At 40.1% G+C, this 18,270-nt stretch overlaps 2 protein-coding genes across 3 annotated transcripts; both read right to left on the bottom strand.

Moving 5' to 3' along the window:
- Nucleotides 1-126: 126 nt before the first annotated feature.
- Nucleotides 127-12,620, bottom strand: cdc42 (cell division cycle 42). Of its 2 annotated transcripts, none has more exons than XM_084542519.1 (6): nucleotides 12,561-12,620; nucleotides 7,419-7,559; nucleotides 6,873-6,945; nucleotides 6,656-6,765; nucleotides 6,310-6,507; nucleotides 127-1,912 (listed from the first exon to the last, which is right to left on the bottom strand). In XM_084542519.1, the coding sequence occupies exons 2-6, from the start codon at nucleotides 7,521-7,523 to the stop codon at nucleotides 1,823-1,825; spliced, it is 576 nt and encodes a 191-aa protein (XP_084398645.1). In that variant the 5' UTR covers nucleotides 7,524-7,559; nucleotides 12,561-12,620; the 3' UTR covers nucleotides 127-1,822. The 2 variants fall into 2 exon arrangements, with proteins under 2 accessions (XP_084398645.1, XP_084398646.1); XM_084542520.1 differs by lacking the exon at nucleotides 12,561-12,620 and adding an exon at nucleotides 8,447-8,490.
- A 613-nt stretch (nucleotides 12,621-13,233) lies between these two features.
- On the bottom strand, nucleotides 13,234-17,235 carry snrpe (small nuclear ribonucleoprotein polypeptide E). The gene is made up of 5 exons (XM_084543658.1): nucleotides 17,070-17,235; nucleotides 16,185-16,211; nucleotides 16,023-16,085; nucleotides 14,109-14,187; nucleotides 13,234-13,436 (listed from the first exon to the last, which is right to left on the bottom strand). The coding sequence occupies exons 1-5, from the start codon at nucleotides 17,124-17,126 to the stop codon at nucleotides 13,381-13,383; spliced, it is 282 nt and encodes a 93-aa protein (XP_084399784.1). The 5' UTR covers nucleotides 17,127-17,235; the 3' UTR covers nucleotides 13,234-13,380.
- Nucleotides 17,236-18,270: the final 1,035 nt, after the last annotated feature.

Raw genomic sequence — 18,270 nt, 5'->3', positions numbered from 1 at the left:
CCTCCTGCTGGTTGAATATTCCATGACAGACTAATTCAACATTTAACCAGAACAGGTTATTCTTCTGTTTTAGTAGTCACATCTAAAAATAAAATAAAATAAATAAACAAGGCAAGGGAAAAGTAGTAAAGGCAATTAAGGTATAAGTTTAATATTTTTGAAAAGAATGCATATACAAAGAACAAAGACTTTAGACAAAGCATTTGGTTTTGCACCAAAACAACGGGTTATACTAATTATACTGACTTGGGCTGGACATCAATCCAACTCTAAGCCACCAGTAAAGAAAAACAAGAACCAACCAATCACAAATAATCTTTACCAAACAGTCTCTCTGCCATTGGAGGTTTTAATTCAACTAAACCAATCAAAGGTTTTCTTGGTATAAACTGGCAGGCAAGAGTTCAGATGACTTCCGACCCCTAAATGTAAAAGGAGTCAAAGTAACCTTATTTTTATATATATATATATATATGTATATATATATACATATATATAAACAAAACAAAAACAAACAAAAAAAAAAACCAGCACAACAGAAATAATGAAGAAAAAAGATTTTGGTAAAAACACCTGGAGCCTATATCAACATTTTGTGCCTGCTTACATTATAATTACATCTGTTAAACCTATTATTTAGAACAGAGACCAAGGCTGAGTTACATATAGCGCCATACACTTTGAAAGGGTACAACAGACTTGACACCTCAGATGTGCTGCCTGGATACAACACACTACAGGAAGGCACCAAACTCTGACGTGGCACAGAAATCTGGTGGACAATCATGTTCACTCAACAGTTTTCTAAAAATGGAACTCCAGCAACAAGCATGTTTAACATGGATATCTCTGCTGTACTCGCTCAAAGTGTATGGTGACAATAATGTCAGAACAGGGTTTTGCTTTATCCCACCTTGGTCCCTGGCAACGCATGAAGAACACACCACTTGTTCTGCTAACACTGTTTAAGTTCCCTGACACTAAAAGGCCAATTCCTGTGGTCGACTAGCAGAGCCATTACTATTGGATGCCTTTAGCTCTTCAAGTGATTACCTCACTCCAAATAGACTGTGACTCTACACTGTGGAAGTCCATGTTAAAAGGACTGCATACGAGATGGCAATTTTTACCAATTCAATCTTCTCCTTAGTGGTTAAGAGTGCGTCTTTTGGAACATGGAATAAATATCTCAGACTTGTCACGTGTTTGAGGAGAAAAGGGGGCATTGGCAAAAAAACTAAACAAAAATAAAATAAAAACCAACACTACTCTGCTGCATTTCTTGGGGTAGTGTTGAGAAAGAAAACAGGGGCTTGGGCGATGAGTGTGCTTGCCCACGGAGGCGGGAACAGCAGCATGAGCAGCCACCAATCAGGTAGCTGGGAGAGGCTGGGGTGGGCTTATATCTGTGATACCCTTAACATTGGTTGAAGACAACTAAATGGCTGGGCAACTAAAACTCAATTAGGCCACGACACTGACTGAATTAAAATTATCCAAAGATCAACAGAATGAGTTCTACTGAGTGTACACGCTTGGTATGTGGATTCCTGTCTGACTCTAGGTCACCCTGCCCAGAGCCCACAGCAGCCTGTTGGCTAGGTTAGGTTCATCTTCTGTCCCGAACTCAGACTTGGGGATGAAGCTTTGTATTATTGCAGAGAATTTTCTGAAACTTGGTAGGCTGTTTTCTGTCTAGTCTTCCCTGTGGAGGACAATGCTGTCAACCAGCCTTAGCAGAGCAAGGGAAAGGGGTGTGAGGGTGGGGGGTGTAATTAAGATGCGTGGTTGTGTGTGTGCGCTTTGAATAGGTAGGAACCTCTCATAGCAGCACACACTTGCGTTTCTTCTTGGGCTCTGGGGGCTCCAATGCAGCCAATATCGCCTCATCAAACACATTCTTTAGGCCTTTCTGTAAACACAAACATACAAACACAATGAGGGAGCAGCACAAAAACAAGCAAATCAAATCAAATCTCACAGGGGAAAACAAAGTATCAGGTTAAACTGAGAAAAACATAATTGTGAAAAAAATGCATTGCAGGTGACAATCATAAAAAGATTATAATATCCAGGACAGGTCAAATAATAAAAGTAAAAATATTATGAGGTTGGTTCAATTATTTGTGTGAGCCTGACTGAGGTCAACAACATAAATCACATGCATGTTTAAGTATAAAGTGCAGCTGATCTGTGAAATCAAAGGCAAGCTAAACAAGTGGAGGAAAAACAGAGCATAACCCCTGATGCTACAAACCACAGCATAAATGGAACCTGAATGCCCCTCCTGTTCTTTTTGACCTCACTGCTGGTGCTCTTCACACTGAAGAGATGAATCTCTCTGTATTTGTCCCTGAGCAGAGCTGCTTACACCATAAGCCCAGTCATGCGAAGCAACCAGAGCTGCTAAGACACAGCGCTGCACTGTGCAATAAACCCCTCTATCTTGTTTAACTCAGCCGACTAACTATACTGAATGCGCCTCTGACAAAGTACTGGAAAAAGAATAGTCAGAGAAAGGAGCAAGTTCATTTGTGCTTTATTAATACATTTCACAAGTAATTTCACACAATTAGAACTTAATTATTATCTGGACTTCCAATACAGCATGATATGCACCACAGGTAATGGCACATTAATATCATATATAGGGGAAGTTGGGGCAAATAAGTTGAAGCATTTTTCAGAATGGACCCCAAACGTGGCTTAACTATAAACCGAGCCAATAAGACCACCACTGTGGCAGCAAACAGGAAATCTATGTTGGCTATGTTGTCAAAATGGCAGAACACTATATATGACTTGAGTATATGAAAGACCTGTATGTAACCACAGTCGGACTCCAAGTTCCCCTAAAGTGGACATAAACTGTAGAAGTACAAAAAATACATTAGCATTAGAAATGGAAGCTCTGTTTAGTGTTGATATCAATCTGAGCCTGTGAAGCCACTGCCCTCCCCTCTTTAACTAAAACCACAGGAGAAGGGGGAAGACAACCCGAAACAATGGCTATATCCCAAATTACACCCAACATCCTTTGAAAGATATCGCCCAACTGTTGTGCAGGGGCTACATTAATGAGCGCTGGGCCAAAGAAGTAAACAATGAATAATGCAATGATGAAGTTCAAGACTTATGGTTATACACCCATCCTAAGGTAAGATAAGAAGTATGTTAACACACCAACCAAGCCAAGTAAGAAAAGGCAAAGAGTATAAGTGCAGAATGGCCTTGAGTCAGTTAATCAGGCCACAGGATGAACATTAGTTTACACGTACTCTTAATGCAGAGTAGAGTAGCAGTTCTGATATCAGACGGATGGAATGGTTAATAAAATGGCTGAGATAAAGACGGGTTAAGTTTCAAAATCACCATCTGTAAAATGATAGAAAGAGGAAGTAGACGAAATGAGATGGCATAAAGAGATGGCAAATGCAGAGAAAATGGCAATCAGAGAAGGAAGAGATAAGAGCAGCAGCACAGAGAGTTTAAAATATACAACATTTCCTCTTTCTTTGCGTCTCAGGTGGCTCTAGGGCAGCTAGGATAGCTTCATCAAACACATTCTTCAGCCCTCGCTACAACAACAGGGAAGAGAACAAGAGTACAATTAGCACAGAAAACACAGAGACAGGGAGATACGGAGAAGGACAAGAGGAACATGGCAGAATAATAGTGAAAGTCTCTGAGTGAAGAGAAGAGTGAAGGTTTGAGGCTGCAGAGTGACAGTGTGAAGACGGTGCAAGGTACAAAGATGAAGAGTCAAGTACTGTTGTGTTGAGACAAGACTCCACAGCCAAAAGGGCAGCTGCTCAACAGTAGGCTAATAGTGTGGTGGGGACCAAGTGCTGGGACTCTGACAGGAAACAGGAAATGACATCAGCAGCCATGCAAACGCCGTGCCATGGAGAGAGGAGGAAGGAAAGAGCAGTGCAGAGAGGTGGGGGCTTCACCTCAGCGCCATCAACACTATTGTTCTCTGCATGAGTGAGACCTAACTCATCTCTTCCCTTTCTTGAGTTTCTAACAGCACAGCATCAATAATAACACAAGCACTGAGGGCGAGACTGTGCAGTTACACTATTAAAGGCAGTGACTGATTTATTAATTAGAGAATTCAACACAAGTTTTCCAATACTGAACGGAAGACATTTTATATTAATAAACCTATTTCTGAGCACACATTTTGACTTGTTGCAGTGGAGAAAGCAGAGATGCACACTGCTCAAAAAACACATCAGATCAGATAGGAATAAAAATCCTGCCAGATATCTATACTGGACTGGACTGGGTAATGTGTTAGGAACCAAAGGATGCCATATTGTTTGAAGGAAATGAGCTCAGTGCGAACGCGCTCTCATCTGTAAAAAGCAAAGGGCATCAGTGCCAGACCTGCCAATTCCGGTGTTCTATGGCAAATGCCAATCAAGCTCCACTGTGTTGGGCAGTGAGCACAGGGCCCACTAGAGGACATCAGGCCCACTGGAGGACATCAGGCCCACTAGAGGACATCAGGCCCTCAAGAAATCGGTTTCTGATTCCTTCTTCAGAAACATTCACACCTGTGGCCAGCTGGTAGGGCTCTGGCAGTGCTCATCCTGTTCCTCCTTGCACAAAGGACCAGATATTAGTCCTGATGATGGGTTGAGGACATTCTAAGATCCTGTCCAGCTCTCCGAGAGAAACTGCCTTTCTAGAAATGTGGTGGGAGACAAAGCAAACCTTCTGGCTATTGCACGTATTGATGTGCCATCCTGGAGGGGTTGGACTGCCTTTGCAACCTCTGTAGGTTCCAGCAGTAGTGACACAGACCATAGTCAAATGCAAAACTAATGAAAAACAGCCAGAAAAGATGAGGAGGGAAAAAAAGGCAGTGGCCTCCACCTATAAAGACCATTCCTGTTTTGGGGATTGTCCCATTGTTGCCTCTTTAGTGCACCTGTTGTTGATTTCATTAACATCAAAGCAGCTAAAACTGATTAACCCCCTCTGCTACTGAAGTGACCACATCAATAACCCAGAAGTTGAACGGACTTATTAAAGTGTTACTTTCGTTTTTTGAGCAGTGTATTAATGATGCTGACCATTAAGTGTCCCAGTAAGCCATGACAGTGAACCAGAATGTACACGAGTTCCACCTGTGCTTTTAATACTGTCACAAGTCAGGTGTGTGCTGTGAAAAAGCTCTATTCATGATGTCTACTAGTGGTTGTCTTTGTTTCTCCAACAGTCAATTATGTGTTGGATCTAATCACAATTACAAGTCTCAATTAAAGATATTATAGTAAAAAAATAACCCATACAGGGACTAGCAGTAGGTTTGCATACATAAACATAGTTCATATACCCAATAATCAACTAAATTCTCTTTTTAATATCATGTCAGAAGACATTTTACCTAACAAAAGAATACTGAAGCCATTTTGTCATGCTGTTATTGTTACTTTAACATGTGTTCCAAGCAAAGCTGCTGCATCTGCCCAATATAGTAGTTGTAGGTTGAAAAAGACTGGGTGCAGACTGACATATGAATGGACCGTTGAAGAAACTTGACAAAGTTTCACTTAAAATACTTAAAAGCCTGGTCACACCAGCAATGGAAAGAGTACCATTAAGTGGATTTGCTCTGAGAAGAAAAATACAGCTGCTAACAACTTGCAAAATTGTGCCACTAACAAATAGTAAGAAATCTTGGCAGGGCTAACCTTGAAGGGGTAAGGTACAAATATGGCTTATGAATAAACTATGAACTCAACTGTCCCATTATCACCAGAGTTAAACTAGCAGGCTAAAAACAATAACAAAGAGGAAATGGTGAGCTGCTGCGGAAGCAACAGTGACTGGTCAGCTAGTGTGTTGGAATTAGGTTGCAGACACAGACATTTACTAACTAGTAAGCCATTGTATCACTCAAAACATTTTGCAGACAAAGGGATTGCTTACATTGTGTGAGCACACTAAAGGTACCAACAGCAAAATAATAACAGCTTAAAAGATGGCTGTAACCAGGAGACAATAAGAAAAACATCTTATGTTTTACAATTAACAACAGCACTGAACTCACAAGCTACAACGTCACCAAAACCAAACAAGCATGCAGAACAAAACTCAGCAACCAAAATGTGCTCAGAGGGGATATGGGCATGTTCCTCTTTCCTCCACTTTCTTAGTTTTTGCCATTGAAGTGTCAATCATACACATGCCTGTGTGTGTGTGTGTGTGTGTGTGGGTGTGTGTGTGTGTGTGTGTGTGGGTGTGTGTGTGTATGTGAGGATACATCTTGCATATTTACATGTACGTCTGCATTACCTGCGTTAGGGCTGAGCACTCCACATATTTCACAGCCTTGAGGTCTCGTGCCAGTTTCTCGGCTGTCTCCGGAGTGATGGGCTTTTGCTTGTTCTTAGCCAGCTTCTCTATAGTGGAAGGATCATCCCGCAAGTCGATTTGAGTCCCAACTAGAAGGAAGGGGGTCTTTGGACAGTGGTGGGTGATCTCTGGAACCCACTGGATAAACACAACAATCAACACGCCATGACTTAAAAGTTAATATACAGAATTTTCAGAGAAAGACAGACAGACAATGTTCTGTACCCTCTCTGAGACGGTGGCAACATTCTCACACTGTCAAAAAAATGGGAGGTGCCAGACTTACCTTTTCTTTGACATTTTCAAAGGAGGATGGAGACACAACAGAGAAACAAACGAGGAAGACATCTGTCTGGGGATAACTCAGAGGTCGTAACCTGTCATAGTCTTCCTGACCTACAGAAACAACATAAAAGTATGTTTAAATAGCTAGGATTATCATTTCACTTTGCAAATTTACCAAAATCACATTAGGAAATTAAAGATATCAACAAAAGACATACCTGCCGTGTCAAACAAGCCCAGAGTGTAGGGCTCACCTCCAATCATTACAGTTACAGCATAGTTATCAAACACCTACAACACAGAGAACAAAACCTGATTAGTCACTCACCATATGAAGTATGTGCACATTGTATTCCTACTACAATCTGCCAAATATATTGTTCATATTGACACACATTTTTAGTTTAGTGGCTTTTTTAGTGTTCTTTTGCAAGAACCGCCATCTATAGTATGGCAGTCGTATTCAATATCAAACTGATGTGACATCATACAGCAGCTTCTACACATACTTTTGATCTCACCACAGGAGTTGATATGATACGTTTATTCCCTATTTTGAAAAATTATAATGGTCCAGAATAGCAGAGGATGTTAAATTTGAATTCTTGTTTACTTTACAATTATCACTGAGGCAAGCTAAAAAGACATGGCAACTTCACAACAAATAAGACTAAGTATTTGGTTGGATGTCACAATGGTACATCTTGAAAGAGTATCTAGTTAAACTCCAATTACCCATTAAATATGGAGGTTCACACACTTACCGTAGGTACATATTCTGAGGGAAATTTGTTTGTGGTGTAAGAGATCAGCAGGCAGGTTTTACCCACAGCACCGTCCCCAACTACAACACACTTGATGGTCTGCATAGCTGAGTTTTACAGTCTTCGCTACTCATTCAAGATCTGGACAAGAAAAAGAAACGGAAGGAAAAAGTTGATAAGTTGATTTATGTTCTTTGTCTTGTGTCTTCTTCTCCAACACAGAATTACAATGGATGTAATTCTGGTTCTTGCTAAAGCACCAGATTACTACAGTTTACTGTACATTTTGTATTCTGGACATTTTGTGTGAGCATAACACAAAATGAGAAAGAAGCAAATGGTGAAGACATGGGCTCATTACAGTTGGTAAAAGAAATGTTAATAAAAACATTGAAAACAGAAGCCTGATATAAATTTTACTGTCTTCTTGACATGGGGGTGTTTATGGGTAGACGATCCATAACATACAACTGGCTTCACTGATCAACAAAAGGTAATCTGGAACTGTCCAGCTGTTATTTTCCAATTTCCTACTAATTACAGCCAGAGACCCGTATAGGAAACGGCAGTATGACAGTGACTCACACAAAGACAATTCCTCATTTTACGGCAGTACAAGCACATAAAGAATGTTTGGGTGGAGGAAATGTGGAAGGAAAGGAAAACCATTTCGGGGTTGTTCCTCTTCCACATACTTCCCAAGAGCCAAATCAGAATCAAATCAATACTATGTTAGTGTGACACTAAGGAGTTGGAGACAAGTTTTCTTACAAATAATTAAGTTCAGAGTACGTGAACTTGAGGCCTTTTACTCCAACAGTCAGGGTTAGTGCTACTGGTGTGGAAAAGTTAAACAAGCTCAAAGAATTATTAGCTCAAAGGACACACAGCAAAGCTTAAACAATACAGTGGAGGCCATGCACTCATTACATGATGATATTCACAATCAAAACATCAACATGATTTAGTTAGACAACAGCAGCCAATAAATACAATCCAACTACCACAGCAACGATATAAATACCTACAGGAAACCTAGACAAGCCTTTATTCAAAATTTGACCTGTTATAGAAGGAAAAGCACAGATGTTACTACTGTAGTGGTGACTCTGTTCTATTCAAGTGTCTCAGTCACGACAATGACCCAGCCGGTACAACACCAGGACACTGAAACGGAAGCAGCCATGTGAAATTCAACTAAAGCTTCAACAAACACTTGATTTTAGAGACAACATCCATCATGTAAGCATTACATGAACAGTATTCTCCCATTTGCTGGCAGTAGGCCACTGCAGAGCTCTGCAGCACTGTGTGGGGGTGGGGGTGTCACTGAGTGAAGCAGGAGAGACAAAACTGCAGAAACCAGATGTTATAGTGTGAAAATGCAGTAAACAGGGAAACAGAACATAGGTGGATTTATGCTTTTGTGTCGGATCTATGCCGTGGTTATGGCACCCTACACCATAGGCTAAACCGTACATGTTGGGGTAACACAGAGTGCAGAACTGTGATTGTCCCAAAACACATTTCTTCATCCTTGTCACTCATTAGCTAGACAAGAACCGAAAACTCTCCTTCTTTCTGCCTCCCACACACACACCATCTACTAAGATGCCGTTTCTCTCTTCTGTTTTGCAGTGATTTCAGTAAAAGTAACTGTTGTTCAACATGAGCTGCAAAGTTTCAACTACACAATACAGCTAACTAGCCACTGACTGACATTTTTGTGGCATAATTACAGAACAATGCCAACTTACCAGTGCACAAGTATAAATGCTTACAATATCATGTGTTACTCACAAAGGCTCTGCGTGGATTTAACCAAATTTAATCCTCTGCAAATTAAGCAGGCAATATTTTAGACAGACCATTATATTGTATTTAACTGAATATTTATTGGAAGTTACCGTCCATTACTGAGATTTGAGCCTGATTATACTACTGTTACAGAATGAAAAGGCAATAACCGCACTAACTAGTTATAACTGCTTAGTTAACGGTAGGGGTGGGCGATATATATCGTCTGCGATAATATCGTGATTGTTGTGTTAACGATGTGCAAATTCACATTATCGAGTATTTAAATTAGTCCGAAAAAAACACTCTAAAACACGCATTAAAACTCCACACATTCAGAGGTGCGTGCAGCAGAAGCCCTTGGCTGCAGCAGGGCGTCACGTGATTGCTGTAGTGGGCCTACACTTCATCATCTCTCTCACAGGTATAGTTACCGCGAATGTGAGTGAGGGGGGTGGAGCGGCAGGGCGCACCGCTGTCTCCCGACTGCTTTTTGTCAGCTGAGCTGTTTGCATCCCGAGGCCCGGCCGTTATCACAGGCCTCTCCCGCATACTCTAGATAATCCGTTGTCTCGGCATTGATGTGGGCGAACATACAAACTGATGGCTCCATGTTGTGTCAGCTAGCGCTAGCTTGGAAGCTAACGGGTGTTAGCTAGCGTGCAGCCGCTACTTTAAAGTGAACGAGGTTATCCACGGTCATGTCGGAAATGAAACTTCAAAATAAATGATAGACGTTGATTTTACTCTCTTTATTTGCTATAAGGTCTCATAAAAGTCATGTTTACTCAGAGGTCAATGTTCTTACACGAGTTCAATTGGTATTTTGTATTTTGTCTGAATTGTTTTTACTTGAATACTTACATGTTAAATAAAATAAATAAGAACTGTTTTCATTCAACATTGTGCCCATTATTATTATCAGTGATTAAGTAACTCAGACTTTTAAAAATACATTTTTAATGGATATCGTCTAATTATCGTTATCGTTAAAATCGCCAAAAATATCGAGATATTATTTTTTGTCCATATCGCCCACCCCTAGTTAACGGCCTTATTTCAATGCCAACTGAACCACATACAAAATATTTTTTTCCATATCTTACATTTCTGAGTATTATCCAGATAACCCATGGGACAAAACTGAAATTACATCAATCAACACACGGAAAGTGTTGTGTAATTTTGGCAGAATACTGCAGAAAACTGATTAAGTGTATTAGGCAACTAACAGGTAAAATTTCAATGCACTAATTACTAGAGATGCACCGGATCCAGGTTCCGGATCCGGATCCGGCCGGATAATGGCGTTTTTATGGGGTCCGGTTACTGCCGGATACCTAGCGTGGCAACCGGATCCGGACCCGGAAGAACGTGATTACGCGGTTAATGTTTAGAGAAGCCATCCACTACATTGTGTTAGCAGTCCTCGTCGGAAATGGAAGCAGGGAGCCGAAAAAGTGCTGTGTGGCAGTACTTTAAACTGGTAGAGGGAGATTCAAGTCATGCGATATGCACGCTTTGCTGTCAAAGTTTGTCTCGAGGTAAAAACGTTAAAGTGTACTCAACATCTCCGCTGTTTTACTGCATTATAATGTACAAGCTGATGATCGGAGTAGGATCCGGATCCGGTTCCGGATCCGGCAGGATCTTAAGCAGTGGATCCGGTATCCGGCAGGATCCTAAAAATCAGGATCCGGTGCATCTCTACTAATTACAGGAAGTCCAAAATTTGTTGTGGTGCTCTGCAAAGGAATGTGTTTCAGAGGGACTTCATAAACTTTTTTTTTTTTTGCTGAAAATGGGCATTCAGGTGACTCAATACCAAGATGAGGTTTGCCTTTGCTGTTTTACGTAAGGTGTCCATAAATAGAATTTATCATTATTATTATTATTATTATGATTATTAACATTATTGCCAAGCAAGACAGAACCCCACCATTCTTCTGCCACTTGGACTACTGCAAAAATGGTTTGTTACACAGTATGATGATCACTATCACATCCATGGAACTGTGTATGAGCTGTATTATACTGTTCTAGAGGGCAAAAAAACGTGATCTATTAATCATGGAACAATTTGCAACAGAAGACAACGGAATCTAAGCTTAACAACAAATGAAGTCAATGGCAAAAGACAACAGAGGGTGTCTGCAGCTGCAATAATACCGCCAGACATAATCCACACAATTGTGTTTGTAGGCCAGCAAGCACTATGAGGCCAGGCCAGCTTTAACACGGGTAGCAAAAGCAGTAGAAAACTGTTGATTTGAGATTAACACTATGCAACTGGCCACCCTCTTTAACAACGAGTATTGGTGTTTTGCATCACCCTTACTACATCATTAAATACAGACAGTGTGCGCTTTCCATTTCCTCAATGACTGGCCACAGCTTCCTTCTAAGTTCATCTGGAATATAGATTTAAGGATGCACTCAAGCACAGGCTCAACGACGAAAATCACGGGATGTGTGTCGGTTGAAACTTGACACATGCATTCCCCAAGTCAAAGAGAACAAACACAATCCTTTACTACTAGACTTGACATCCTTCCAACATCGGACTTTTCACCTGACAGGGTCCTTACAATTTATAGCATGTATAACTAGACGACCGCGAGCAGTATGAGACAGCCGCATGAGTAGTACAATCGCTAGTAAGAAAGCATAAACATTTATACATCACACATTACAGACGGCCACCACTCAACAGATCGTTAGCCTGATGGCATTAGCAGTAGCTGCTCTATATCGGCCACATCCCCGGCCTCAATCTGGCCTAATTTCCGGCCGGTTAAAACGATAAACTTACTAGCAGTCTCTCTTTCTACCCAGCCAACGTTATGAACCATAACCGTTACCGTGGGACCCAAACATTACGCTGTTCAACTATAATCCGTGATGGCGCTTTTATGAAAATATATTTAGAAATTAACACCGCACCGTACTTGATATGGATTTTTATTCAGCTCGGTAACCGGCTAAACGCTAGCTACTACATAGTTGCGTATTTTGCAATTTACTAGCTTTACTTAAGGTCGAAGAACTACATAGATAATATATATATATGTATATGGCTACTATACAGCCCCACGAGGTTTATTAACTGACCGATGTAATATTAGAGACAGGGTGCCTGTTTGCTTTGCTAGCCAACAACTGTCCTACCCAATTAGCTAGGGAGCTAAGTGGCTACACTATCCTTAGTGGATGCTGTCGCTAAATGACATATCTAAAAAGACAATTTACATAGTACAGATGTGCAGCGCACATAATGTTGCCCACATTTAAACTAAACAACAATTATAGTTATAACACAAAATTATTTTTTTTTTTTTACCGTACCGTATCCTCTATTTGTGTCTCTACGCCGGGCGTTGGCAGCTCAGCGATAGGGGCTTCCCAGTCAACAGAACAGGGACACGTTGCGTAGAGAACCACTACGTGATTACGTTAATCAATTTCGCTCCTTCTTTCAAAATGGGGCAAAAAGGAAAAGGTAAATAAAATACATTGCTATGCAGTTTAAGCGATGAAGAACAGGAGTTGTCTGAATTCAACATACAATTTCAGCTTTTGAAAGGTAAAATTAACTGAGGAATTTGACCCCCCCCCCCCCCATCTCGCAATATAATATGCATGGATAGTTTTTTTACGTTTTGAAAATTATATAATTAGATGGATCCAAGTGAGATTGTACAAAGAATGGATAGGCTTAATTTCTGCTCCTCGTCTCCTCTCCTTACATTATCTTTCACTACATCTGCTTTGAAGCAGTTTAATCTTTTTGTAGAGTTCAAAAACGTATATCATCCCCTCTATATTTCACAACAGAAACCATAAAATAATACAAGTCCATTAGTACTTCTAATAAAAGTAGTGAATTTGGGGCTGCGAGTTTGACCTAAATATCGGTTGGTATATTGTCTCTATAGTGTCTGCCACTAGATGGCAATGCAACCCAGTGACCCAAATAAGCAAATGAGGGCTGGAAAAATTGATTGACTTAACACAGACAGCACTTGTAAGAAAAACAACTTTATTGTCAAAATGAAACCATATGGTATGAAGAAACGATTACAATATTCATGTCATATTAACACAAACATACTCAAAATTTTGGGGAAAAAAAAAAAAAAAAAGAATGGAAATCTTCTCCATCATCCTAGTTGGACACACTCTGCAGCAAGGTAATGTTGTCTCCTTTCAACATGATCCTCCCTGGGAAGACAGAGGAAGAAACCCACGTGGAGGAAGATCAGAAGAGACATAGGATGAATGACAAACAGTTGTCAGTTCACTTTTGGACAAAGCACAGTCCCTACAAAGTCAGCAGATACCAGGAAAAATCAGACTTATTCATAAACATCTTGAAAAACACCCAGAACATTCAAGTAGAAGAGTCAATGTAATAGTTTGTGGGACAGTGCAAGATAAATTAGGGACCAAAGCATTCTCTTAGTATTCAAGGGAATTCAATCAAATTGGTTGTTTAATAGTCATGAATAAACAAAACCAAATCAGCAATTAATACACTTTTTAGTATTTTGGGAGATTTTGATCATTTTTATTCTGACTGCAGCCAAAGAGAGAAGTTCATCAACGTATCAAAGCCTGATGGTTGTTGGTACAGGTAGCTATCAAGTGTATTATGAAACACAGCATTATTAAAACAGAAAAACCCACACCCCATGACTTACTTTGACTTTGTATTGAAGGAAAAGCTAACAATGGCTCAGTTCCACCAAGTGTCCAACTAACTAATGTGCTTTTCCTGCTACGATGAACCTAAATATCAGCTGTTAAACAGTTCTAACACTGGAATTAAGGTAAATGTCTTTATTACTGTAAAATTGAGCACATGTACAAAGTTCAAAATTGTGGGACTCTTACCCAGTGGCTTTCTGTTCTTAGTCTTCATGTGGACTTCCTCCGCATCATCTAGAACCAGGTTCATGTACTCATCAAAACCCTAAGACAGTAAGAGAACAGTGTGTCAAGTCAGTCTAACTGGGCTATACTCTAAGGGTATGTTCACACACTGAGATCCAACAAAATTACAAAACAATAAGCAGGCAGCAAAGTTTTGTTCTGGTGCACACTGCCATTTTTATGTTACATTTTACTCTGCTCCACTTTTGGAAACATGCAGATAATCCCAAACGGTCCAAGTCAGTAGTTGTATAAGAAACCCATGAAATCAAATATATTAGGTATACTTCAGTGACAATATTCATGCAGTATAATGCCACAGTCTTCTTCACAGTTTTCTTAAACAGAAGCAGCATTTGGTAATAACTGGGTCAGAATTTGATATCCCCACTGTTCACCAGAGAACATTTATGGTAAAGAGGCATTCTGTTGTGGCCAGGTTTTGAGCAGAATAATGAGCCTCCGGGATCCAAACATAGCAGGCTATGGGAATCAATGGGCCTGAGCTCCCCATTGCTCAACTCGTCAGTGGACAGTTTGGAAAAGACGAGTCCGGTCTGTTTTGGTTTTGGAGAATTAATCAGAACAGTGAGCAGCAAGGCCGCCAAGGGGATTGTAGCTGTAGTTGTAGAGACCTGACTCGTGCAGCAGGTATGAACCACTTATGAATTTTGCTTGTATTTAGAAGAATGTTCCAGGTAAACTGGTGAATGTGAAATGTTTCCTAACTCGCTTGTGCATGTCAAGTCATTAATTTGACTTTTCACCAATTAAAACTATGGTAAACATAACCATTAACAAGCAAACTGAGCCATAAGTTCAGGGTGTCCCCATACATACTATGGCGGCCCGCTAACATCTAATTTACTCCACCATGGTCTCATAATGAATTAGAAATATTTTTGCACGTCTCAAACAACATTGGGCTTGTGTTGTTTTTCCTATTGCTCCCGAAAGCATCTCTCCCTATTAGTCAGATCACAAAGTTTGACGGAAAGTTGACTATACTCTTAACTATAAATTAGATTCATTCTTTATTTACTTTATTTAATCTTACATACATTTGTCCATACAACACCGTGTCTCAACAGCACTATGTTTAGTACTCTTATATATGAATTGATCAACTGCACACGTTCCTGCCATTTGTCCTTAAACCAATATCCACGTTATTACGGTAATTTAAAAAACAGGCTGATACAAAACGCATGATCTTATTTTACAGACAATTCATATGCTGTATAAATTGTACAGAACAAGAAACATGACTCTTGATTGACGTTTTATAACTGAGAAAAATCACATACCAGAAAAAGCATGTACAAAAACAAATGCAGCATTTCAACATAAGCGTCCATCAAAAGTCATATGGTGCTCTAACAAATGTAATTAACTATTCACTTTGCTTAAACAATAAGCATCTTGTCCAAGTAGTTTTTCTGTGTGTATTATGGCCTGTCATTATTTGTGTTAGACAAACAGGACAATGCTGTTGTCTAACTGTAGGCCAGAGACGCCCACAAAGGACATGATTCAGGCAATGTGAATATAAAGGTTTGAAACAATTCTCTACACGGTTCATTAACAGTACACCAGACATTCTGGTGTCTGGCAACAGAATGTTGTTATTGGGGGCCTTTGGGTCCTATGGGTTGAGGGGAGGGTCCTCTGGAGATCATGCTAGTTCCAGTGCATGCCACAGATACTTGATCAGTTCTGGATGGTTGTCTCATGTACACAAATGCCAGGTCCAAAAGTTTCAAAACATTGCATTGTCAAGATGGTAAATGTTTTCCTGTCAGTGGTCATAAAGATATGCCCTATCGGCGTATGAAATACCCCAGAAAGAAGTAATGATGTTTGATTTGCACTTACAATGATGCAGCCCTCTATCCGCATGTTCACCTGCTCGTACAACCACACCTGGATCCGCGACCGCTGGAATGACAGGAACGTAGGAAGGGAAAGTATTTATTTTGAAAGAGCCTCACAACAAACTAACTCAGAATAAACGATAGAAAAATATGCACTACTTACGTTTTGCAGGTATCGGAAAATCAAATTCTGATATACAGAGTCAAGGAATTTTAATTTCCAAAAGCAAACATACGACATGAACTTAAACAAACGGCAAATATATTTACAGCAAATGTGTACATTCAGATGGATGTTCCTTAATAAAAAATAAAATCAATGGCAACACTACTGTCTATAAGTAGTTTACCTACATTTAAGATGGTATTCTACAAAATCTCTTCTGATAAATGCCACACGTTCAGATGAATCAGAAAGCCTTCAAATAAATAGTTTAAGAACTATACTGACTTTCATGGCAAACAATATGCAACTAACACCATCATGCCAACGTTAAATGGGCAAGGAAACGAAGAACATCGGCGTACTTTCACATTTGAGAAGCTGGAAGTGAGCAATGTTTGGAAACATTAAACTCTTTAGGCCTATATAAAAACGGTTCTGTAGACTACTTGAATAACTGTTTAAGCTAGCCACTATCAAAACAAAACATATTCAGGTGTAATTATCTGAAGTAATTTCTTGGTATACATTAACACCACGTTCTTGATGCTATAAGGATAAGAAGAAACCACCAGGGTAGACGAGATTTCATTGAGCTAATGTTATGCTAATCACGCGGCTGCGTCTATATACTGGACATTAGGATCGATTTCAATGAACATGGACTGACAATGAGCATGATTGCGTCGTGGTAACATCTTCTGTTGATTGGTATCACAACAACACCACCACCACCACATACCTCTTTTAAAACCCCGTTTACGCGAATGCAAAATGTATAAGTAGCAACAAGCGAGCTCGGTGAAGAAAAGGTTAGCCTAGCTGCTAAGTCACAGTACCAACCAATTCAAACGCGTATGTCGCTCACTGCAGTAAAAAGGATACGATGGGCTGCACCATCACTTTCTGGACCTTCTGTCCTCCTTGACCTCTGTAAGCCATGTTGTAAAAAACAGTAGGAAAACGATGAAAAAAAATTGCACCTTTTCTACAGTGCTCTTCAACGTACCATTCACGTTGTGAGTTTGCTTCAATGGCGGGTTTCCTTCCGCGTGTAGCGCCAGCGTTATTGAAGATGCCTCGGGTTGGGAAACGGCGCCTCTGCAGGCGGGAGGTCAGGACTGCACCCACCTGTTGCAGGGGCGCACTTGAATACATTTATCACAATCTGAGAGGAAAAAAAGAAAACAAAATGACTTTTCTAGCCCTTGTAACGTGTTAGAAAGCTGCCCACGTCTTTTGTGTTAGCGGGTCAAAACTGAAACGTGACTTAACCCAGCCCAAAATTGTCTAAGAACAATGTTTATCAACTTTGTTTTTCACCTCATATCTAACTTGTTTTGCATTCATATCCATGTAAGCATTGTATTAAATGTTATTTTTTTGGGCCCAATAGACCTTTTATCTTAGAATACACCACTCGTTTTCATTTGAAAAAATATTTAAATTCACTTCTTATCTTTGTTATAGTGAAGACAATGGGCAATTATTCTATCTGACTACCATAGATTAATATTAGAACATATTAGAACATTCATTCATTCATTCATCCATTTTCTATACCCGGTTATTCCTGTTAAGGGTCGCGGGGGTCTGCTGGAGCCTATCCCAGCTGTCATCGGGCGAGAGGCAGGGGTACACCCTGGACAGGTCTCCAGTCCATCGCAGGGCTAACACAGAGAGACAGACAACCATTCACACTCACACGCACACCTACGGCCAATTTAGAATCACCAATGAACCTAACCAGCATGTCTTTGGATGGTGGGAGGAAGCTGGAGTACCTGGAGAGAACAGAAAGGCCAACTGGCCCATGGATTCGAACCGGTGACCTTCTTGCTGTGAGGCATCAGTGCTAACCACCTTCACTGTGCCGCCCACCATATTAGAACATACCAACAAAAATAAATTACATGTGGAGTTTTTTTAACCATAGTGACATCTGTTGTGTTACGGGTCAAAACTGACCCGCACATATTTATGTTAGGACAGATGTAAAAAAAAAAAATCTTTTTCACAAATTAAATTTTATTTTGCTCAAAATTGCAAATGCAAATATAGGCCCTGGTTTGTATATGTATGTCAA

Source organism: Chelon labrosus, assembly GCF_963514085.1.
Source record: "Chelon labrosus genome assembly, chromosome: 4".
Classification (NCBI taxonomy): Eukaryota; Metazoa; Chordata; class Actinopteri; order Mugiliformes; family Mugilidae; genus Chelon; species Chelon labrosus.
Note: the sequence above shows the minus strand (reverse complement) of the source record. Positions and strands in the feature narration are given on the sequence as shown.